General features: G+C 41.5%; 2 protein-coding genes across 2 annotated transcripts; one reads left to right on the forward strand and one right to left on the reverse strand.

Annotated features, from left to right (window-relative positions):
• Positions 1–1,407: 1,407 nt before the first annotated feature.
• Positions 1,408–3,549, reverse strand: LOC141646542 (uncharacterized). Its single transcript, XM_074454415.1, has 2 exons — positions 2,472–3,549; positions 1,408–2,336 (listed from the first exon to the last, which is right to left on the reverse strand). Exons 1-2 carry the CDS (start codon positions 3,547–3,549, stop codon positions 1,408–1,410), a joined length of 2,007 nt encoding a protein of 668 aa, XP_074310516.1.
• Positions 3,550–12,812: 9,263 nt separating this feature from the next.
• Positions 12,813–22,463, forward strand: LOC141646549 (uncharacterized). The gene is made up of 2 exons (XM_074454420.1): positions 12,813–13,198; positions 21,527–22,463. The coding sequence occupies exons 1-2, from the start codon at positions 12,813–12,815 to the stop codon at positions 22,461–22,463; spliced, it is 1,323 nt and encodes a 440-aa protein (XP_074310521.1).
• Positions 22,464–25,767: the final 3,304 nt, after the last annotated feature.

A 25,767-nucleotide genomic window follows, 5' to 3' on the forward strand; every position in this document is an offset into this window, starting at 1 on the left:
ATCGCGAATAGTTTTTAAGAGTTTTATACCCCTTTTATATGTTGTGTCGGTATGTTTGTCGGGATGAGTTGGGTTAGTATCATGTTTTATGTTGAATTTTGTTTGATTGTTGAGTCGGGAATGTTGTGGGAGTACCTTTGTTTAGTAGTGGTTTGAACTTCGGGGACGAAGTTCCTTTTAAGGAGGGAAGACTGTAATACTCCGTATTTATAATTCTTGGGGTACTCTATCGAGTAGGCCTTACTCTGTCGAGTAAGGGTAAGTTGTGTTTTGGAAAAGTTTCTGACCTGTTGGGTACTCGATCGAGTAGCTGGGGTACTCGATCGAGTAGGGGGGTACTCGATCGAGTATCTTGGGTACTCGATCGAGTAGCCGGTTTTACGGGGAATTTTCTCGGGTTTTGTTAAATATGCGATTAAGGTATATAAGCTTTGTCGTCGTTATTCTAAATCACTTTTGCAAAACCTAAATTACTGTTTAAGAGAGAAAGCAAGCAAGTTCATCTTCTTAATCGCATTATTAGCAATCCCCGGAGTTTGGAGGGTCAGTTCTTATCGTTGTTCATACCGTTGAGTTCCTTGCGTCGAGGGAGGAGGGTTCATAGAGGAGGCTTTTTGATTCAGCAGTAGAGACCGTCTGATTGTGTGCTTACCAGGTAGGATTTCCTACTCAGTATTAGTCCCATAATGGGATATTGGTTGATGTATTGTGTTTGGTTGTTTGATATAGTAATTGTATTGTGATTGTGGTTGTGATCGTTGTTGATGGTTCGCGAGGCGTGGCCTCGGCTGAGTGGGGTCACTTGCGGGAGTGGCTTCACGCCCTAGTTTCGCCTTATGTAGAACCCGCCATAGAAGGGATGTGCACATTAATGGACAGGGTTATCGCTCACTGTGTGGAGCGGGGATTTGGTGGGTACGGCTGCGGTCCCCCACTGGCAGGGCTGGTCCAGTGGACAGTCAGTGATTGAGATGATTGGATTTGGCGTGATTGTGTGTGCGTGACAGTTAAGCTGTCTGTTTACCTTATTGTTAGTATATATATTGAATTGTGTGATTAGTACTGACCCCGGTGTTGTTTTGTAAACCCGCGGTGATCCATTCGGGGATGGTGAGCAGATATTGAGCAGGTATTGAGATGAGTACTGGGATAGCTGGGATGGCCACGACATGATGATAGGAGTCTTCCGCTGTAGCTTATTAGTTATTTACATTTCTGTTAGAACAGTCAGTTTGAGAACATGCATTGTACTTTCAGTTTGGTTTTGAGGATTGTACTTCTTCGCTAAGTATTTATAATTAAACGTTGTTTCTCCATTGTTTATTTGATTATCATACCTCGGGCAACCGAGATGGTAATGTCTTCATACCTGAGTGGTCCTGGTAAGGCACTTGGAGTATGGGGGTGTTACACAAGCCCAGTAGCTTTAGAGAACATATTAAAAGCTTTCATCATCAAATCAATGGAACCACTATCCCCTTTACAAAACAAGATGAGATCATCAGCAAAGCATAGGTGAGAAAGCTGAATCCTGTTGCATAAAGGGTGGAATCTAAACAAATGATGCTTCTGAACCACCATGAGAACTCTACTCAGATACTCAAGGCAAATTGTGAACAGCAAAGGGAAGAGGGGATCCCCTTGCCTAAGCCCCCTCTTGCCTTTGAAAAATCCAAAAATCTCCCCATTTAGGGAAATAGAGTAAGAAGTAGTTGAGATGCATTCTTTCATAATATTACAAATATGTAAAGGGAATCCCAGAGCATTTAACATTTCCCCAACAAAAGCCCACTCCACTGAATCATAGGCTTTTTGAAGATCAATCATCATCATAGCTCTTGGAGAACAACTCTTCCTCTTATACAACTTAATCAAATCCTGACAAATTAGAATGTTTCCCACAATATCTATATTTTTAAGAAAGGCTCCTTGAGATTGACTAATAATATCAGGCAGCACTTTTCCAAGTCTACCACAAAGCACCTTTGAAACACACTTATAAACTGTATTACAACAGGCAATGGGCCTAAATTGCAATACAGAATCAGGCATAGCAACTTTTGGAATTAAAGTGAGAATAGTATTACTGCATTGTTTTAAAAGTTTTCCAGCCCCGAACACATTTTGGACAGCATTAATGATATCTCTCCCAACTATCTCCCAATTGTCTTTAAAAAACTGCCTACTGTAGCCATCTGGGCCAGGAGCCTTGTTCCCAGGGATGGAGAACATGGCCTCCTTAATTTCAAAACCAGTGACAGGGGCAGTCAGTAAAGTACAATAAGCAGTAGTGAGACATTTACCATGCTGCACAATCTTCCTGTTTATAGGTCTAACTGCATGTGATGTACCCAATAAAGATATATAATACTCCTCAAAAGCACCTTGAATCTTCTCAGGACTACTACATATCTAGCCATTCATATCTTTGACTTGGAACACCCTATTTTTAGACCTCCTACTCTTTATACTGGCATGGAAAAAGGCAGTATTATGGTCACCCAATTGCATCCAGTCTACCTTTGCTTTCTGTCTCAAAAATCGGTCTCTAGCCTTTTGCAAATTCTCCACCTCCTTAGCATAAATTTTCTTAGCCTGATTCAACTCCACATTAAGAGGATCCTTACTAAGACATTCTTGACATTGAGCCAAGGCAATCTCAGCTAAATGGGTGAGATTTTCAATATCCCCAAACTGCTCTCTATTCAGTTTCCTGAAACCACCCTTTAGAGCCTTCAGTTTCCAAATCACCTTATACATAGGAGAGCCAAACACCTGTTGGTTCCACCCATTACTCACAATCTCCTTATAGTCAGGTGCAGAAGCCCACATATTAAAATATTTAAACGAGTATCCAGTCCTCTGCCTCTCCATTTCAAGCCTAATGATGGCAGGACAATGATCAAAGACACCTTCAGGCAAGAAATGAGTGTAACTATCAGGGAAATCAGCAAGCCACTCATCATTGATGAGGACTCTATCCAACCTGCTGCAAAATTTAGACCCAACTTCATGTTTGTTTGTCCAGGTGTAAAAAGCACCCTTTGCACCCAAATCATACAATTGACAATCCTGAGTAACCTGAAGAAGAGGTCTCATCTCAGCATTAGTGATAGGAGCCCCTCCAACTCGTTCATTAGAGGCCATAATAGCATTAAAATCACCTCCCACCATCCATGGACCAGTGATTATAGCATAGTAAGAACGAAGACTATCCCATAAAGGCTCCCTTTCAGCAAGCTTATTCAGCCCATACACTACAGTAAACCAAAACCTATTCCTTCTTGCTTTATCAAAGACTTCTGAATGAATACACTGGACTTGGATGTCAAGCACAGTAACAGCATACAGAATAGGGTCCCATAACAACCAAATCCTACCCCCACGATGAAGGCTAGAGTTAGTACAGATTGACCAACTATCACATAACACATTCCTTACATTATTCCCATTATTTGCTTTTATTTTTGTTTCAAACAAACCACATAAACCTACATTATTCCTTCCTAACAAGCGTTTTATTTCTTTTTCCTTATTAGGTTTATTCATGCCCCTTACATTCCATAGACCAATACTACCCATATTGAGCACTACCCTTACTAGTCTCCCCTTTGTCCACAGCTCTAGTCTCCATAATTCCCAACCTAGTTTTCTGAATAGATTGAGTTAAGGACTCCATGAAACACAAGCCACCAGGAGTAAAAGTTCTCTTTTCCCCAGTGCCATGCCTGATCAAACGAGTAAGCAATCTTATGGGCATAGTGCTCTCCACCACTGGAGTGTTAGGAACAATCACAGGAGTTTTGATTGTCAGAACATTCAAAGGTGTGGAAGGGACAACTGGTTGCCTAGGTTTCACAGCTACTACTTTTGGTGGAGGTTGAACTTTCTGCACAGGCTTGTTATCCACCTTCCTAGGTTTCCAGACCTTTTTTGTCACAGGTTTTGACTCATCTTTCCTACAGTTTGCAGCCAAATGACCCAATCCTTTACATTTGGAACATGACAAAGGTAACCAATCATACTGCACTCTTGCTCTCTGGTTTTTCCATTCTCATCCAAAAACAAGATCTGATCAGGAAATTGCTGGCCAATTTCAACCTCTATCATGATCCTGGCAAAACCTAAAAAATTTTTATGCAGTGTATTCTCTTCACAGCGAATGAATTTGCCCACTGCACTACTCAATTTTTCCAGGCTTGTCAGACCCCAAAACTTCACATCCAAATCATACAATTTCATCCAAATAGGGATACGCTTCACATCATGCTTAACTAACTCCGTATCAGGCTTCCACTCATTAACAATTACAGGCTTATTATCAAAGAGTAGATGACCATTATTAAGGACAAATTGTTGTTGTTCTTTCGTTTTAAAACGGACTAAGAAGATCCCATTCGGCATAAAAGAGATCATATCAATCCCCTGAGCCTGCCACACACTTTTGACAAAACCAGTAAAAACAGAACTGGGAGGGTTTGCTCCAAGAACGTAACAAAAGACAGAAGAGGACCAGAATTGTAGCTCACCATCCACATCTTCATGCGTAAGCTGAATTGTCGGCGTGGTAACCACCGGTGCCGTCCTTATCTGCTCAGGTTCCTCATGGTCAGGTTCCTCCTCTTCCAGGATTGATTCCAAATCACCCTCAAACTCCTGCGAAGAGAATTCCAGCTGACGATGATGAGAATTGTCTTTATTCTTTGTTTGAACACTAGATTGTCCATTATTTTGATTATTTTTGTTGTTTTTTTGCTTAGAAACGACGCTAATCTGAGGATTTTTGGTTGTTTTTCTGTTACGAGCCATTGCTTGCAGTAAAAGAAAACACTCAGAATTAGAGAGGAGTTTCTCTCTCTAGATTATCTCTCATCCCCTTTGCAAATCCGAGGTGACATTATTAGTTATACTCAAATGTTACCATTTTTTGTCATAAACTAATTTTATTGAAGTTCCTTTGCCACCTTTCAAAAGTGGTTGTTTGTTGATCAATATGAGGGAAATTTAGCTGTGGATGATACCATTGTTTAACAAACTTTTATTAACATTTGGTTGCATACTAAAGTTAACATTGTGACTTAACTGTTAACATGGGAACATCAGTGACTAATCATGGTGACATGTATGTCATTGTTAAAAATTTGACCACCCTAGCAGAGACATGTTTCTATGTTGTTACATGTTAAAAGGCGAGCTTTATAACCTGCTGGCATTTATGGTCATGATAACAACCGTGGTTTATAACTTGCTGACATTTATGGTCAACATCAATATGTTAATACTTTACACAACAATGTGACCATGTTTGTTCACATATGTCACAATATTCGTACATCATAAATTTGTTACAAGAGGAGGAGTGCCAAACAACTTCAAAATGTTACTACAGTACTGGGAATACTAATACCAAATTAGTCTACACATTGGTAGATCATAAGTTGTTAACAAAACGAGGACTATTGAACAATCGCTTCACAGCACGAAGGACCAAAAGTGATGTCCCAAAATACTACATCATTATCAGAAAACGACAGTTATGTGCCCCTACTTCACTTCTTCTTACCGGCGGGCTTTGTTACTGGACAGCTCGGGGCACGGGTTACATCATTAGGGCAATTATAAACAGGAGCTCCTGGTGCACGGTCTCTAGCACGCGTGTACCTGAGCTCGTACGAGGGTGGTTGTCTGCCAATGTCATCTATCCCCAAGTCAAACGAGGGTGAGAGAACCACGTTCTCCAAATCCTGGTCCACCTGATCAAACATGGCAATGAAGTCAGCATAGAATACGGGGTCGTTATCCAATTTCTGCTTCAACGTCTCTGTTACTTCTCCCATCTCTTCAACATCTGCGGGTTGCTGTTGCCGCGCCTGCTGAGACATGGGAGGATCCACCGTCATTTCCACTACCATTTCACGATGTAAGCGTGATACCAACTGCTGGTACCTTTTGGACTGGTACCATTTCAGTACACGCGCCTACACATTCACCAATATTGATTATGAGCATATTTAACTAACTTGAATACACTAAAATAATGTTCAACACACATACATATAATGTCACATTTAAACAAAACTACATATCACAGCTATGAAGCTCGCCTTTTGACATGTAACAACATTTAGTTAGAATGTCACCATTTTAAGTTCTCAACAAGCACCTACATATCACAGCTACGATGGTCACATGTCAATAGTCTATAAGAATGTAACCATCTTTAGTCAATATGTCACCATCTTTTTTAGTTTTATACACAGAGAACATGCTGATACATTCCATACTAAAAGATCTACATATCACCACTACCATTGCCACATTCTAACATTAGATCATTATATAACCATCTTATTTCAGAATGTCGCCATTTTAAGTTATACACACACACCACTTGCTGTTACAATTAATACTACAACACCTACATATCCCAGCTATGATGGTCACATGTTAACAGTCCGCGAGAATATATCCATTGTTTATCAAAATGGTGACATTGAGAGTTTTAAACACACAGGGTCACATTTTATACTAAACCAGGGTCACCTTATAAATCACAATGTAACCATCTGAAGTCCCAATTTCACCATATTAAGTGTTCCACACACCCAAAAGACTGTAACCATCTTTAGAGTAATGTGTTCCTAATGTAACCATCTTAAGTCCCAGTGTCACCATTTTAGCAGTTCATAAGATTTTAACCATCTTTAGAGTTTTAAACACACAGAATATGGTGTCACATTTCATACTAAAACAACTACATATCACAACAACTATGGTCACATTTAAAAAATAAATCATAATGTAACCATCCTAACCCAGAATGTCAACATTTTAAGTTTTAAAATGACACATAACATGCCGTCACATTTCATACTATGATGGTCAAATTTAAAGATTCAATCAAAATGTAACTAACTTTAGTAAAAATGTCATCATTTTCAGTTTTCAACACATTACATGCTGATTAAGGGTCGTCTTCATATATCATACAGTATAAATTGATTATGAAGGCTAGACAAGTGTTGGTACTTACGTCGTTATACAGACGGCGGAGATCCTCGTCGGTAGGGAGGTTATCTGGTAGTGGTAAAGACACAGTCCTACATCCTTTATCATCTGCAGTTGCACTGTTCTGGGCCGGACGAGCTGCTTCCTGCATGGTAGCTTTAACTTCAGGAACCACCCTTTTAACCGTCTGTTGGTAGAATGACTTTTCTAGATTAATGGAGATTGGGTATATCTTCAGATCCCACACCCCTATACCAAACCCCCTTGTGGACAGTGTAAGTTTTATATTCCTCTTTAACTCGCTTCTTCAGTTCATCATATGTCCAATGTTGTATCAAGGGTAGTGTACTCAGTGCAGGTTCACCCATCCAAGTCAGTCGGTGAAAGTAGAGTAACTGAAAGAACATTATGCATCCGCCAATGCTTTTGGATTCGTTGTCCTTCCATGACTCCACTGAATGGTCTAAACGATCCAGAACATAAGAGCAACAGTCCATCTTCGGAATGGCAGCTACATCCTCCACCACGCTAATTAACCTTGTGTCAACTCGATTGTGAACGGTTGGGGACAGGAACGATCCCATTGCAAACAACACAAATATTTTCTTAAAATTTGTTCCACCTTCTACCAATTGCAGCATCTCACCTCTAACCTTGTCCAATTGTATGTCTTTCTTCGGCAAAGCACTGAACCTCTCTCTCCAAGACTGCACTAACTCTTTATCGTCTTTAACCAGCAGCACATCCTCCCCCGCATACGGCAATATGAACACATCATAAACATCGTGTTTACTGATTGCGAAGTGGACAAACCTATTAAACAACATCAGCCTAGTATGCGTATCATAACGCTCCAACAACAAATCTACCATGGTATGAATAAACTTAGATTCCTTCAACTCAAGAAGCCCTCTGAACCCAATATCTTCAACGTCCTTCCTCTGAGCTGTCGATAAGTGCTCGATGACATAGTGTAGGAAAGCTGGTGACCCATGTCCCTCCACTCCCTTCAATTTCCTATATCCGGACACAATCAATTAGTCGTTAAAGAAAACAGTTAACATGGTTGCATGAAGAGGAATAGTCAAAGCAATCTCAATCAAATGGTAACAGAGTTTAAAGGATTGTAAACATACGTTCCTTTCTTTCTCTGTCGTTTTTTTCCCAGGCACTGGCCCATATGTTAACTTTCTTTTTGAGTCTTGGCCAACCTTCACCTCCTTCGGGGTTTGCCCAACAGCTGCCACTTTGAGAGCCCCTGCTTGCACATAAAAAGGATTGATGGTCAAAGAATATGTGTACAAGTTACAATCACAGATGTCACCATGTTAGAATCAAAGTATGTCACAGATGTTACCATTTTAGAATCTTAATCTCACTAAAACAAACAGACATATTAGATGTAAGATGGTCACCTAATAACCCTAAACAGACATATAACTGATGTTACCATTCTAAGAATAACATTGTAACCATTTTACAATGACTTCTATAATGCAAGATGGTCACATGTTAACACTAACGAATATGTCACCATAATTAACATGGTCACATTTCCACTACTAATAAATATGGCACTATGTTTTTCATAGATGTCACCAGATTAAGCTAAGCTATGGTGGCCACTATTTCAACAATAACACATATGTCACAGTGTTAAGTAATAAATGAGACCATGTTAACATATAAGGAAATCTCAGACAAAAGTTTATTTTCTAATAAAATTGGTCACATAATAAAGAGTTTATAATATGTCACTATGTGTTATGTAGATATGTTATGCTATTAAGCTCATGTCACAATATCTTCACTATATTATATAACCATGTTAAGATATTTACTGTACACTAAAGTGGTCACATTTGATCACAATGTTTAGAAAACTCAACACATACGTACATTTTTAAACTATGGTGGTCAGTTTTTAAACAACAACACATATGTCACACTGTTAAGCAATATATGTCAACATGTTAAGATTTATGAAAACTCAGACAAAACTACATTTTCTAACAAAAAGTGGTCACATAATAAACATTTTATAATATGTCACTATGTGTTATGTAGATATATTATGTTGTTAAGTTCATGTCACATCTTCACTCTATTATGTAACCATGTTAAGATATTTATTGTATAATAAAGTGGTCACATTTCATCACAATGTTTAAAAAACTCAACACATGCATACATTTTTAAACTATGGTGGTCACTTTTTAAACAACAACACATATGTCACAGTGTTAAGCAAAATATGTCACTATGTATAAGTATAAATTTTATGATGTTAAGCTCATGTCACAATATCTCTACTCTGTTATGTTACCATGCTCAGATATTTACTCTACACTAAAGTGGTCAGATTTCAGACTGTATATATACCACAAGGATATGTTATAGTATTCAGTTTTATTCATCACAGTTTTATTTCAGACTGTATATATACCATACAAAAAAGAACATAAAATCTAAGGAAGCGGTGAACTTAGAACATTAGCTATATAAATTTAAACAATCGAAAAACAAAATATAATCTCTCATGTGTGTTAAGTGCTGAAGTTAAGTTTCGAGTTTGTAGAGAGTAGGAGGTAGATCATTTAAATTTACAGATGTGGGTTCGGGACTTGGGGGTGGGGTGTACACGAAGGGTGCATAGGGTTTAGTTATCTTTGATTGCTATATTCTTTATCTATGTTTTCGAAATTATATATTATTTGAAATATGGATGACTATTATAGTTGTACCTTCCAACTGGTTTTAAAATTGGAAAATCATTGTTGGGATTATCGTTTTAAACATATATACCTATATTAATTTATAAGTCCATTTTTATATTGATTACTTAGATATAATTATTCTTATTTTAAATTATAATTATGTGCAATTTATTTTTTATATTTATTCATTTTGTCAAATTATTGGATATCCAATCACGTGCAATTATGCACGGGTTTAAAACTGGTTCATACGAAAAGCTCATGCATATAAGTATACCTATCATAATTCATAATACAATATTTAATTAGTTTATATTTTAAGAACTATTGAAGAAAGAGAAAGTCATATATATAAAAAATAGAGAGTATATGAACTTGTCATATGTTGTTAGCTCCGACTGATTTAAACAACACAAATTCTCATTATAGACGGACACTATCCGTCTATATGTATAGACGGATACCACTTCCCCTCATAAAATACCCATTTGCCATAAAGTGGGAAGCACATGGGGGGTGCCCCACCTTGCCCCCCTACCCATTTTATTAGAGGTCTTTACCCGTCTGTTCGCCCCACCCGTCTATACCAAGACCTATTGTTTAAACAAAGCTTTTGACCAATTATTTTGACGCGATTGAGATGTTTGTACTAATATAATTGCAATAAGAAAAATTGGATATTATAAAAAGTCAACTATTAACATAAGAGATGTATGTTTCAAATGTATAAATGGATATGTTCTATGTCCTATATTCTGGAAGGCTACAACTTGTAGTAGGAGGATCCCATCAACTTATCAAATCATCAAGGAAGTAATTTGCAATGGAAATTCGCATGAACAACGGTGAAGGAGAGTTTAGCTACAAACAAAACTCATCCTCTATTCCAGTTACGCTTTATTCTTTTAACCTATTATAATTTCTTACAACTTTATAATGTCAACTTTTATTTTCACTTCCATCGTGTTAGCAAATGGTTGTCACCTTTTTAATTTCACAATTACTCATTTAAAACCGGTACTATATGTCTTAAGCTTAAAATGAAACAAATATGTACCAAATCACATGACACGTTGCCTAAAAAATGCCAAAAGTTTTTCTTTATTAGCACCATCTAATAGTATTTGACCCAACAGTTATGTTCATTTTAAGTAAAATGATACGAATTGTTAAAGTGATTATGGATCAATCTCGGTCAATTTTTAACCAAATATGGTAATCTACCTAAAATACCAATTAACATGTCGCGTCTTAAGTATATGTAGTTTGTATATTTGTTGTTTTTGCCATATTGATTGGCACAACTAAAATCGATGTATCACTAGATGTTCCATGTGATTTTGTGAAATCTACGGCCTAATATATATGCAGGGAAAGGTATTTACTCATAAACTCAGGCGTATGGTAGAAAATGCGATTAAAAATCAGGTGATACGTGTTAGGGATAAAATATCACTTATTTGTATGGTTGACGTGGCAAAGGATCATTGGTAGATGGAAAGGGGAAGGGATCACTGACGTGGCGCAAGGAGAGCCGCAAGATCAAAAAGCAAATAAACACAAGTTGGCAAATAAGAAAACACGCGTGCAGAAGGAAAGCTAACAACTAAGTCCATCAACAACCCCCTATTCTTATGGGTTGACCAAGGATATACGAGCAGAAATAGGATGGAGGTTTTCTTACTCTGAGTCTGACTTGAGCAGTATAAAAGCAAGAGAAGAGCAACACTCAGGGGCATTCGAAAATCATCTCAAGCAACTCGTCATTCCTCAAAAATCCCGTCTATACTTGGCAATAATTAATTAGCTAAAATAATCATTGTATTTTCTTAGTTGCATATTGACCCTCAATTATAGTGCAAAGTTGGTGGGATTCCGATTCCCCCCGCGGTTGTTCCCACACCGGGTTTTCCGCGTCACCAAAAATCCTCCGTGTCATTTTCTTTCATTTCGTCTTTTCTTCGTTCATTGTCATTGTTGCATCTAAACCGTAATTGGCACTAGATTAATCACTATCACTCACATAATTAATTCGTAACCGGTAAATTTTTACCAAAACAATTTGGCACCCACCGTGGGGCATAGTGATCATTTTCTATAGCCAAATCTCGCAAAACCGAACCAGCCGTCACCATGTCTGGAACCAGCCAGAATCCTTCCAACACCTAGAGCATGTTAGCCCTGTCTTCTGGAGCAAGACCTACTTCTGCATCCGCAGGATCAGTCAGTGCATCCCCAGCGTCCAGTCAGATGATCCCCGTTAGCATGTCGACCATAGCCATACCCCAGCCTCAGAAGCCACCGCAGATACCCAAGGCAGCAGGCCCACACAGTCACTCCAGATCCAGCAGGCAAAGCAGCCCCAGCAGAGGTGAAGCTGTGTCCAGAGCTCCGACCCAGGAAGGATCGGGCGCAGAGGTTTTCAGAAGTAGAGGGCTCCCAACGCTTGATCCGATGCAGGTGATGATTCATGGGATGGACACTCTGCGTCAGGCCGTTGAGGATCTGAGGAAGGACAACTAGAACCTGATTGCTCAGATCGTAACAGTAGTCCAGACCAAGCCAACATCAGTGCCAGAGGCTCCGACCCGAACCAGCGGTGGAGGATCGAGTCGATCAATTCCGTCAGAACTAGTCACCGGACTAGACCTTGCAGGAGTAACACCCAATGAACCAATTGAGCCTAGAGGATTGGGATGTCCGTCATTTGACAACCCATCCAGCCTGCAGCAGACATCAGGTAATGCTTTGTTTAACACCCCGTCAGGATCTGATCTTCCACCTTTTTCAGGTACCCCCGCACACCAGACATTAGGATGGGAATCAAGACTTGTCATCAATGCAGCAGCCCCATCTTGCGGCCAGTTCACCAGTGGAGCCTGGATCGGAGGACTACAGTAGACACCAGGATGGCAGCCTGGATCCATAATCAGTGCCACCCTAGTAACCAGTCACTCAGCATCATGCCAATTTTCTGGAGTGCCCTGGCTAGGAGGTACACCTGCTGGTTCCTTCCAGCCTGTTTCTAACCCTCTTGCAGGAGCAGGTAACTCGCTGGAGCAGCAGTACCAGGAGCTGAGGGAGTTGATGTACAAGATACCAGGCGTAGCCCGTCCGTTGAAGAAAGCAGCCCGAGACAGCTACGCAGACTCACCTTTCGTGGACGACATAGCCCTAGTCGGTGTTCCTAAGGGATGTGTGTCGCCGGCCATGATGCTCTACTACGGAACCACGGACCCGCTCGATCATATCAACCACTACAAGCAGAAAATGATGGTGATAACCGCAACTGGATCCTTAAAGGAAGCTTGTATGTGTAAAGGATTCGGGTCAACCTTGTCTGGAGCAGCTCTGCAGTGGTTCGTCGGCCTGCTCAACAAGAGCATAGCCAACTTCGCCGATCTAGTCAATGCATTCAACCAGCAGTTTGCCAGCAGCAGAAAGCCGGAGAAGCAGACCAACTGTAATACTCCGTATTTATAAGTCTTGGGGTACTCTATCGAGTAGCCCTTACTCTGTCGAGTAAGGGTAAGTTGCGAAATAAAATAGTTTCTGACCTGTTGGGTACTCGATCGAGTAGCTGGGGTACTCGATCGAGTAAGGGGGTACTCGATCGAGTACCTTGGGTACTCGATCGAGTGTCCGGTTTACGGGGAGTTTTTCTCGGTTTTTGTTAATTATGCGATTAAGGTATTTAAACATAATCGTCATTGTTTTAAATCACTTTTACAAAACCTAAAACCCTGTTTAAGAGAGAAAGCACCACTTCATCTTCCTAATCGCATTCTTAGCAATTCCGGAGTTCGACGGTCAGTTCGTGTCATAGTTCGTATCGTTGAGTTCCTTGCGTCGAGGGTAAGCTTTTAACGTAATTTTTATAATGTTTTGCTAAGTTTGGTTAAACCCTAATTTAGGGTTTGGGGGTTTTTATGAGTAGTATGTGATGCGTAGTCTTTATGTGTGATGTGTTAGGAGGAGGATTCGTAGAAGAGGCGTTTTGATACACCAGATACCGTCTCGCTTGTTGTGCTTTCCAGGTAGGATTTCCTACTCAGTATTAGTCCCATAATGGGATATTGGTGATGTGCTGTAGTTAGTTGTTTGATATGATGATTGTGATTGTGATTGTGATTGTGATTGGTTGTCTATGGTTCTCGAGATGCGTTCTCGGCTGAGTGGGGTCACTTGCGGGAGTGACTTCACGCCCTAGTTTCGCCCTCCGTGGAACCCGCCACGGGAGGGGATGTGCACATTAATGGGACAGGGTTATCGCTCGTACGATGAGCGGGGCTTAGGTGGGAACGGCTGCGGTCCCCCACTGCGCGGGGTCAGTCCACCGGACAGTCGATATTGAGATGATGGGAGTTGGTGGTGTGTGTGTGTGTGTGACAGTTCAAATTGTCTGTTTATCTTATTATTGTTATCTATATTGATTGTGTGATTAGTACTGACCCCGGTGTTGTTTTGTAAACCTGCGGTGATCCATTCGGGGATGGTGAGCAGATATTGAGCGGGTATTGAGATGAGTACTGGGATAGCTGGGATGCCACGACAGATGATAGGAGTCTTCCGCTGTAGCCTTAGTTTATTTACGTTTCAGTTAGAACAGTCATTTGAGAAAATGTATCGTACTTTGGTTTGGTTTTGAGGATTGTATTTATTCATTAAACTATTTATAATAAACGTTGTTTCTGTTTTGTCTATTTGATTGTCATACCTCGGGCGACCGAGATGGTGATATCTTCATACCTGAGTGGTCCTGGTAAGGCACTTGGATTATGGGGGTGTTGCAAATGGTATCAGAGCGACGATCCTGAAACCTGTAACCAATGAACTTAATGAACATAGGGAGTCAATTAAAATGAACCCGGGGTAAAAGTTGTAGGAGCTAGTGCAAAGGCTTGGGAGACGTCCTAAAGTCGCGGGGGTCGCCCTACAACTTTGAACCGGTCACATGGGAAAGTGTTTGTCGAGTCATATGTGTGCTTTGTTAACTTGTTAACAATGTGATGAAGTGTGTGATTGTTGGATGTTGAAGGAGAAGTTGAGAATGTGAAAGAAAAGTAATATATGTGTAGACTTGATGTTGGAATAACCTGTTGGATGTTTACAATGTGGCTTTAATAGCATGATGAATTGATCTTGTTGATAGTAGAATAGATGCGTAGCATATTTATTATGATATCATGTGGTTTTATAAAGTTTAGCATGTTAGTATATGACGTAATAGGCGGGTAGCTCTTACGTATTAGTGGTACTCGATCGAGTGAGACTGACTCGATCGGGTGGGTTTTTGGCGATTTTGAGTCCAGAATCGAGTTTTGGGGCACTCGATCGAGTAACTAGGGGTACTCGATCGAGTAGGGGGTCACTCGATCGAGTAGCCTAGATACTCGATCGAGTAGGTAAGAGATCAGAAGGTCTGTTTGGTTCTGGAGTTTGGGTACTCGATCGAGTACGGGGGGCACTCGATCGAGTAGCCCGTTACTCGATCGAGTGTGTTTGGGAACTCGATCGAGTGGGTTCTGGGCATCGTGTGTCCGTGTTTTGAGGTTTAGTACGTGTGTTTACGTTTACCCCTTTCTTATATAGCTTCAAGATGCCGCCCAAGAGAACTGCTTTGTACGCAAGAGCTGAGCTTATGACCACGGATGACATCGTTAAGATGTTAGAGCACCAGGATGCTCTTACTGAGACCCTGAAGAGAGTGAATGAGGACAAGGATAAGAGTAAGGAGAAGGAGGTTGATCATTCTAAAATCAGCCTCTACATTGCGAGGTTTAACCCGAAAGAATACAAGGGGTTGGGGAACCCAATCAGCGATAGTTGGGTGAGAGAGATGGAGAACATCTTAGACTTGGTTCATTGCCCGATGAGATGAGAGTGGAACAGTGCGTTCTATCGAGGGAGGCGGCGGGCAAGTGGTGGTGGATTCGGTGAAGGTGAGTGCTAAGGAGATATACACCAACCAAGGCTTACCTGCTATACCTTGGGAGGAGTTTCGTAGGGTTGTGAGGAAGGAGTTCGTGCCGGAGCACGTGAGGAGTAAGTTGAGGGAAGAGTTTGATAAGTTTAAGATGACCGGCGAGATGTCCGTAGCCGAGTACTACGAGACGGTTCAATGAGAAGTCCAGGTATCTTTGGATATGGGTTTGAGTGAGGAGAACCTGGCATTGAGGTTTGAGAGAGGGTTGACTACCACGATTATGGATAAGTTACCCGTGGGGATCCTTACCGATGTTAAGGAAGCTTATGAGAGGGCTGGGAGAGCTGAGAGGTTGGTGGAGATGGCTCAGGAGAGGTCAGGTGGTGAGAAGAGGAAGTCTGAGAGCGAGGGTGGTGGCCGATCGAATCACAAGAAAGGCAACCACAATCGATCTAAGGGATTTTCTGCTGGTCCGGGTTTAGTGTTTGGGGCTTCCTTTGGGCGTGGCCGTGGGAGTGTGAGTAATAGTTGGGGAGTGACCTGCTTTGGTTGTGGTGGTGTGGGCCACAAGAGACATGAGTGCACGAGCGCACCGGATCTTTTCGAGAGACTCCGCACGAGCTTCGCGAGCAACGGACCAAGGCTGGAACATGGCCAAACCGGGAAGTCGAGCTACCGAGTGGAGGCAACCGCAACGGCGGTAATTCTTATCAGAAGACACCGACGAACAACAACAACAATCAAGGGTCGGGTGCTAAGCCGACCCGCGTCGGCCAAGATCTTGTCCCAGGAGGTGGGCGGAAGACCGATGGCAAGTTGTTCATGATGGAGAAGAAGGCAACTGAGGAAGATGCGCACGTTATCACCGGTAAATTCCTTGTTAATGGTATTCCTACGTTTGTTTTGTTTGATTCGGGGGCTTCTCGGTTTTGTGTCTTGAGTCATGTAAAACAGTTGGGTTTGAGAGTATATGAGTCTGTTAGTGAGCAAGTTTTCATACCTTCGGGTGAGTCTGTATCGTGTGGGAGGTTGTTTAGAGATGTATCTTTGATAGTTGGGCAAGTTGATTTCCCTGTAGACTTGCTAGAGTTTCCTTTTAATGGTTTTGAGATGATAGTTGGGATGGATTGGTTAGGAAAGTATAAAGCTAAGATAGACTGTCATCAAAAGAAAGTGTCCTTAAGAGGTCCAAAGGGTGTTAGTGTGTCTTATCGTGGGTTTCTAGTCAAACCCAAAGTTAAGTTGATTGCAGCTGTCACCTTGAAGTCTTATCTGAGGAAGGGATGTCCGTTGATCTTGTGTCATGTGAGAGATGACCGGATAGAGAGTCCGACAGTTGATGAGATACCAGTGGTGGGAGAGTTTGCAGATGTTTTTCCAGAGGAGATTCCGGGGTTGCCACCGAAGAGGGAGATAGATTTCACCGTAGAGTTGAAGCCAGGGACGAGGCCAATCTGTAAGGCACCGTACCGTATGGGTCCTAAGGAGATGGAGGAACTTAGGAAGCAGTTGGATGATTTGATAGAGAAGGGATACATTAGACCAAGTGTATCGCCTTGGGGAGCACCCGTTCTTTTCGTGAAGAAGAAAGATGGGAGTTTGAGGCTATGCATAGATTACAGGGAGCTGAACCGTGTGACAATAAAGAACAAGTATCCTTTGCCAAGGATAGATGACCTGTTTGATCGGTGAGCGGTGCAAATGATCTTTTCTAAGATTGATTTGAGGTCGGGGTACCATCAGGTGAAGATTAGAGAGGTGGACATACCAAAGACAGCTTTCACGTCAAGGTATGGCCAATATGAGTATGTGGTGATGCCGTTTGGGTTGTCTAATGCGCCGGCGGTGTTTATGGATTTGATGAATAGAATCTTCAGACAGTTCTTGGACCAGTTTGTGGTGGTGTTTATCGATGACATCTTAGTCTACTCTAAGACTAAGGAGGAGCATGAGGAGCATCTGAGGATCGTGTTGCAGACTTTGAGGGATCATGAGTTGTATGCTAAGCTGTCCAAGTGTGAGTTCTGGTTAGAGAAAGTTGCTTTTCTGGGGCATGTAATCTCTAAAGATGGGGTAGCTGTGGATCCGGCGAAGATTGAGGCAGTGACAAAGTGGGAAGCATCGAAGAATGTTGCTGAGGTTAGAAGTTTCTTGGGTTTAGCTGGATACTACAGACGGTTCGTGAAAGATTTCTCCAAGGTAGCTAGACCGATGACAGCGTTGATGAGGAAAGAGAACAGGTTTCGTTGGGATGAGAGTTGTGAGACGGCGTTCCAAACATTAAAGGAGCGTTTGACCACAGCTCCTGTCCTCGCATCGCCTGAAGGGAGCGAGAATTTCGAGGTTTATACAGATGCCTCGAATAATGGGCTGGGATGTGTGTTGATGCAGAATGGTAAAGTGATTGCCTATGCTTCTAGGCAGTTGAAGCCTTATGAGGAGAACTACCCTACTCATGATCTGGAGTTGGGTGCAGTGGTGTTTGCTCTCAAGATTTGGAGACATTACCTTTATGGAGCAATCTTTAAGGTATTTTCTGATCACAAGAGTCTTAAGTACATCTTCACGCAGAAGGAGTTGAACATGATACAGAGGAGGTGGATGGAGTTGATTGGCGACTACGACATGGAAATTATTTACCATGAAGGGAAGGCCAATGTTGTTGCTGATGCTTTGAGTAGAAAGAGTGTACATTCCTTGTGTACAACTCTATCTTTGATGAGGCTGAGGGATGAGGTAGCGAGCTTTGGAATACATATGATGCAGAAAGGAGATGCCATGGGTGATATGACAGTACATCTGGAGTTTTATGATGACATTCGGGATAAGCAGGCTTTAGATCCTAAGATAGTTGAGTGGAGAGCTGGAGTAGAGAAAGGGACAGTGTCCCGGTTTTCTATTCATACAGATGGTAGTTTGAGGTTTGATGGTCGGTGGTGTGTTCCTAATGATGAGGAGTTGAAAAAGACGATCATGACAGAAACGCATTGCACACCATATTCAGTTCATCCAGGTGGAGACAAGCTATACAAGGACTTGAAGAAAACGTTTTGGTGGCCTGGGATGAAGAAAGACACAGCTGAGTTTGTGTCCCGTTGTTTGACATGCCAAAGAGTTAAAGGGGAACAGAGAAGACCACAAGATAAGATTCAGTCTTTAGAGGTGCCTGAGTGGAAGTGGGAATCCATTTCCATGGATTTCATTGTGGGTTTGCCTAAGAGTCAACAAGGTAACAACATGATTTGAGTGATAGTGGATCGTCGTCGACCAAGTCGGCTCACTTTGTTCCAATGAAAGATACATGGACTAAGGCACAATCGGCTATGGCCTATCGAAAGAACGTGCTTAAGTTACATGGAGTCCCTAAGGACACGATGTCGACGAGAGATGCGAGGTTTATATCGAGATTTTGGAAGGAGTTGCGGGAATCGTTGGGAACGACTTTGAAGATGAGTACGACATTTCATCCTGCGACAGATGGGCGACGAGAGAACAATCAAGACTCTTGAGGATATGTTGCGCAGCTTGTGTAATGGATTTTGGTGGTAGGCTGGGAGCGAGAGGTTGGACCGATAGAATTTTCTTACAACAACAGCTATCACACAAGTATAGGTATGGCACCGTTTGAGGCTTTGTATGGGAGGAGGTGTAGGAGTCCAATCTGTTGGGACGATAGTCTTTGAGGCAAAGGGTTTTAGGACCAGAGATGGTGCATGAGATGGTGGAACAGTTAAGATGATCGGGGAACGGATGAGAGCGACCCGGGGCCACCGACAAAAGAGTTATGCAGATCTACATCGTCGGGACATAGAGTTTCAAGTTGGGGACAAGGTTCTTTTGAAAGTGTCTCCGATGCGTGGAGTTATGAGATTTGGGAAGAAAGGCAAGCTAAGTCAGAAGTTTATAGGGCCTTATGAGATCTTAGAGCGAGTTGGGGAAGTTGCTTATCGTTTGGCTTTACCAGATGCGTTGGAGAGAGTGCATAATGTGTTTCATGTATCGCAATTTGCGAAGTATGTGAGTGACCCGTCACATGTGTTGGAGGCAGAGAGCTTAGAGCTAGATGAGTCCTTATCATATCCGGAGGTGCCTAAACAGATTCTAGACCGAAAGGTTAGAAAGACCAGGAGTGGTGAGACAGTTTTGCTTAAGATCCTTTGGTCTAACCACGAGACCGAGGAAGCTACATGGGAGGCAGAGGATATCATGAAAGAGCGTTACCCTTTCCTTTTTGATCAGGTATGTATGGTTACGGGGACGTAACCTTGTTTCTTTTAGGGGGTAGGAGATGATCGCGAGCGCTTTTAAGAGTTTTGTACACCTTTCATATGTAGTGTCGGTATGTTTGTCGGGATGAGTTGGGTTAGTGTCATGTTTTATGTTATGTTAAAATTTTGTTTGGCTTTTGAGTCGGGAATGTTGTGGAAGTACCTTTGTTTGGTAGTGGTTTGAACTTCGGGGACGAAGTTCCTTTTAAGGAGGGAAGACTGTAATACTCCGTATTTATAAGTCTTGGGGTACTCTATCGAGTAGCCCTTACTCTGTCGAGTAAGGGTAAGTTGCGAAATAAAATAGTTTCTGACCTGTTGGGTACTCGATCGAGTAGCTGGGGTACTCGATCGAGTAAGGGGGTACTCGATCGAGTACCTTGGGTACTCGATCGAGTGTCCGGTTTACGGGGAGTTTTTCTCGGGTTTTGTTAATTATGCGATTAAGGTATTTAAACATAATCGTCATTGTTTTAAATCACTTTTACAAAACCTAAAACCCTGTTTAAGAGAGAAAGCAGCCACTTCATCTTCCTAATCGCATTCTTAGCAATTCCCGGAGTTCAGACGGTCAGTTCGTGTCATAGTTCGTATCGTTGAGTTCCTTGCGTCGAGGGTAAGCTTTTAACGTAATTTTTATAATGTTTTGCTAAGTTTGGTTAAACCCTAATTTAGGGTTTGGGGGTTTTTATGAGTAGTATCTGATGTGTAGTCTTTATGTGTGATGTGTTAGGAGGAGGATTCGTAGAAGAGGCGTTTTGATACAGCTGTAGATACCGTCTGCTTGTTGTGCTTTCCAGGTAGGATTTCCTACTCAGTATTAGTCCCATAATGGGATATTGGTGATGTGCTGTAGTTAGTTGTTTGATATGATGATTGTGAATTGTGATTGTGATTGGTTGTCTATGGTTCTCGAGATGCGTTCTCGGCTGAGTGGGGTCACTTGTGGGAGTGACTTCACGCCCTAGTTTCGCCCTCCGTGGAACCCGCCACGGGAGGGGATGTGCACATTAATGGGACAGGGTTATCGCTCGTACGATGAGCGGGGCTTAGGTGGGAACGGCTGCGGTCCCCCACTGGTAGGGCTGGTCCAGTGGACAGTCAGTATTGAGATGATGGGAGTTGGTGGTGTGTGTGTGTGTGTGACAGTTCAGCTGTCTGTTTATCTTATTATTGTTATCTATATTGATTGTGTGATTAGTACTGACCCCGGTGTTGTTTTGTAAACTGCGGTGATCCATTCGGGGATGGTGAGCAGATATTGAGCGGGTATTGAGATGAGTACTGGGATAGCTGGGATGCCACGACAAATGATAGGAGTCTTCCGCTGTAGCCTTAGTTTATTTACGTTTCAGTTAGAACAGTCATTTGAGAATATTGTATCGTACTTTGGTTTGGTTTTGAGGATTGTATTTATTCATTAAACTATTTATAATAAACGTTGTTTCTGTTTTGTCTATTTGATTATCATACCTCGGGCGACCGAGATGGTGATATCTTCATACCTGAGTGGTCCTGGTAAGGCACTTGGAGTATGGGGGTGTTACAAGTGTCCTCTACCGGATAGTGCAAGGGTTTGAAGAGTCCACCCGTGATTACTTGAACAGGTTCAACAAAGAGAAGGTGGCTATCCCGAGATGTGATATAGCAACCGCTATACAAGCCTTCCGCCGAGGACTGCACCAAGATTCAGATCTTTACAAGGACCTGACGAAGCACCCTTGCACCACCTTTGAGGAAGTACAGTCAAAGGCAATTGCTGTCATAAGGCTAGAGGAAGACTCTACACCCATTAGAGGCGTCTATGATTCAGATCCAGTATCCAGAAAAGATCCAGTAGAGAAGAGGAGTGAAAGACCCAAACCCTACAACAGGAGTGTAAACAAAGTTTCTGGAAGTTCTGAAGGAAAGAGGGAAGCAGATTTGCCTCCGAAAGTAAGTGAGTATTGTTTTACCACTAATCTTGCAGGGTTATTTAAAGCCTTGAAGGAGTTGGGACGCAGATTCAGATGGCCAAAACCTCCAGCAGAAGGATACTTCAACATCAGAAAGGAAACAGGCAAGAAGTGTGAGTTCCACGACAGCAACACCCATGACACCGACGAATGCCATTCCCTCAGAAAGGAAGTCAAGTTCCATTATAATCAAGGAAACCTGGATCACCTCCTACCCAGAGGCATAACCAGAGTGAACTCAGCAGATCAGGTTCTGCCATCTCCTCCTCCTCAATGCACTAGAACTGTGAATGTTATTACAGGTGGATCGGAGCTGTGCGGACTGACATATTCAGCAGCAAAGAGGCACGCAACCAGAACTAAGCGAGACATACCAGAAAATTCCTGCAGGATCAACCGCCAGAATCTGCCATCAGTTACCTTTGACGAAACAGATGCAGGGTCCGCTCTAGAACAGCACCACGATGCTCTAATCATCACGCTCCCCATAGAAAATTGCGAGCTGAGAAAGATCTTGGTGGATACCGGAAGCTCCGTCAACTTGATCATGTTAGAGACACTCAAAGGCAGAATCGGTAACGGCCCATGACGTGCTTGAGACAATGGCTTGGTTAAAGGATCAGCGATGTTGTCAGCTGGCCTAACCTTACAGACTGTAATTTCCTTCTTTTCAATTAAATCTCTAATTACATAAAATTTCCTAAGTACGTGTCTAGACTTGTTACTAGACTTGGGCTCTTTTGCTTGAAAAATTGCCACACTGTTATCACAATATAAAGTGATAGGATCCTTGGCCGTCGAATCTACTTTCATTCCCTCTAAGAATTGCCTAATCCAAACAGCTTCCTTTGCAGCTTCAGAGGCTGTAATGTACTCAGCTTGGGTTGTAGAATCAGCAGTCACATACTCCTTAAAATTTCTCCAGCAAACCGCCCCTCCGTTCAACAAAAAGACAAAACCAGCTTGGGATTTCAAATCATTCCTGTCGGTTTGGAAACTGGCATCCGTATAACCTCTTATACGTAATTCAGATTCTCCTCCAAACACTAAGAATGAATCCTTAGTTCTTCTCAAGTACTTCAGAATATTCTTGACGGCTATCCAGTGACTCTCACCTGGAGTTTTCTGAAAACGACTCGTCATACCAAAGCATACGAGACGTCTGGACGAGAACACATCATAGCATACATGATCGATCCAACAACGGAAGCATAGGGAATCGATTTCATGCGTTCAATATCCTTAGGCTCAGTAGGACACTGTGACTTACTCAAAGTAATCCCACTGCTTATAGGTAGAAAACCTCTCTTGGAGTTTTTCATATCGAATCGGTCAAGAATCTTATCGATATAGGCTTCTTGAGTCAAAGCTAATATCCTTTTGGATCTATCCCTATAGATCCGAATACCCAAGATGCACTGGGCTTCTCCCAAATCTTTCATTTGGAAGTGATTTTCTAACCACTTCTTGACAGAAGCAAGCATATCTACATCATTCCCAATGAGTAATATGTCGTCCACATAAAGAAGTAAGAAAACAACTTTACTCCCACTAAACTTCATGTATAAACATGGTTCCTCAACACTTCGTGAAAAACCATTCTGTTTAATAACATGATCAAAACGATGATCCAACTCCTTGACGCTTGCTTAAGACCATAAATGGATCTCTTAAGTTTGCATACTTTGTTAGGATTTTTAGGATCCACAAAACCTTCAGATTGTGTCATGAACACTTCCTCTTCTAGAAACCCGTTCAGGAAAGCGGTTTTGACATCCATTTGCCATATCTCATAATCATGAAATGCAGCAATCGCTAACATTATCCGAACAGATCTAAGCATAGCAATTGGTGCAAAAGTTTCATCATAGTGTAAACCATGAACCTGGGTGAAACCTTTTGCCACCAATCTAGCTTTGTAGACATCTTTATGTCCATCCATGCCGATTTTAATCTTAAATATCCACTTACAGTGAAGAGCTCGAACATTTTTAGGTAAGTCAACCAGGTCCCATACCTGATTTTCGTACATGGAATCCATCTCAGATTGTAGGGCCTCGAGCCATAGCTTAGAGTTAGAACTCGTAATAGCTGCTTTGTAGGTCTTAGGTTCATCACTTTCCAAAGGTAAAACCTCATACTCACCATCTTCCTCGATAACACCAAGCTATCTATCAGGCTGGCGACTAACCCTCTCTGACCTCCTAGGTTCAGAATGAACAGTAACTGATTCAAACGTAGAAGGAACATCTTCCTCTACTGTCACATCAGTTTGTGGCTCTTGAACTTCATCAAGTTCAAATTTTCTCCCACTCTGTCTTCTAGAAATAAACTCTTTTTCTAGAAAGACATCTTCACGAGCCACAAATACTTTGTTCTCACTACTATTGTAGAAGTAATATCCACAAGTTTCCTTAGGGTAGCTTACAAAAATACATTTTTCAGAATGAGGTGCAAGCTTATCGTCAGACTTGCTCTTGACATAAGCATCACAACCCCATACTTTCATGTATCGCAAATTCGGGACTTTACCTTTCCATATCTCATATGGAGTTTTGTCAGTTGTTTTAGTGGGACTTTGATTAAGTGAGCGTGTAGCAGATGAAATGGCAAAATCCCAAAATGACTTAGGTAACTCAGTTTGACTCATCATTGATCGGACCATATCTAATAAAGTTCGATTCCTCCTTTCAGCCACACCATTTAACTGTGGTGTGCCAGGAGGAGTTAACTGGGATACAATACCACCGTCCTTAAGGTGATCTCTAAAGTCATTGCTTAAATACTCCCCACCACGATCTGATCGTAATGCTTTAATCTTCTTATTTAATTGGTTTTCTACTTCATTCTGAAACACTTTGAACTTATCAAAAGCTTCACTTTTATACCTCATTAAGTAGATATACCCATATCTACTCATGTCATCGGTAAAAGTAATGAAATAGTCATAATTACCTCTAGCAGTGACTGTTATTGGACCACATACATCGGTGTGTATTAAACCCAACAACTAACTAGCTCGAGATCCTCTTCCTAGAAAAGGTGAACGAGTCATCTTGCCAAGAAGACAAGATTCACATGTACCAAATGATTCGAAATCAAAAGGTTTAATTATACAAGTCGACACTAGTCTTTTAATGCGTTTCTCGTTAATGTGTCCTAATCGACAATGCCATAAAAAAGATTGATCGGGATCACCTGTTTTGAATCTTTTATTATCTAAATGATAAACATCTTTGCAAGTATCTAGAATATAAACACCATTGATTGAAATAGTTTCGCTATATACAATCCCATTAAGGGAAAAAGTACAACGTTTGTCTTTAATTACAAAAGAAAAACTTTTTGTGTCTAACACAGATACTGAAATTATATTCCTAGAAAATGTCGGTACAAAATAGTAATTATTAAGAAATAACTGCAACCCTGAAGCTAAGTTAAGTATATAAGTTCCTACTGAGACGGCGATTACTTTAGACCCGTTACCCATTCGGAGATCAACATCACCCTTGTTTAGCTTTCTTATGCTTTTTAGGCCCTGCAAATGTTTGCACAAGTAAGAACCACAACCAGTATCTAATACCCAAGTTGTATTTGAAGTATAATTTATGTCTATCATAAAAGATTCAGTTGAGAAATTACATGTTGGCTTCACAATGCCAGCTTTGATGTCATCCAAGTATTTCGTGCAATTACGCCTCCAATGTCCCTTGTTATTACAGTAATTACAAGTATCTTTAAGAGGATTACCCTTTATAGGTTTAGGCTTGGTAGAGCAATTCGCAATTGCTTTACCTTTGCCCTCCACCTGAACGGGCTTCTTACCTGTGTTCCTCTTAAACTGCTTCTTCCTTCTTCACTTTAATCGCAAGTACATCCATCCTCTTACTCCC

Source organism: Silene latifolia, chromosome 1 (assembly GCF_048544455.1).
Source record: "Silene latifolia isolate original U9 population chromosome 1, ASM4854445v1, whole genome shotgun sequence".
NCBI lineage: Eukaryota > Viridiplantae > Streptophyta > Magnoliopsida > Caryophyllales > Caryophyllaceae > Silene > Silene latifolia.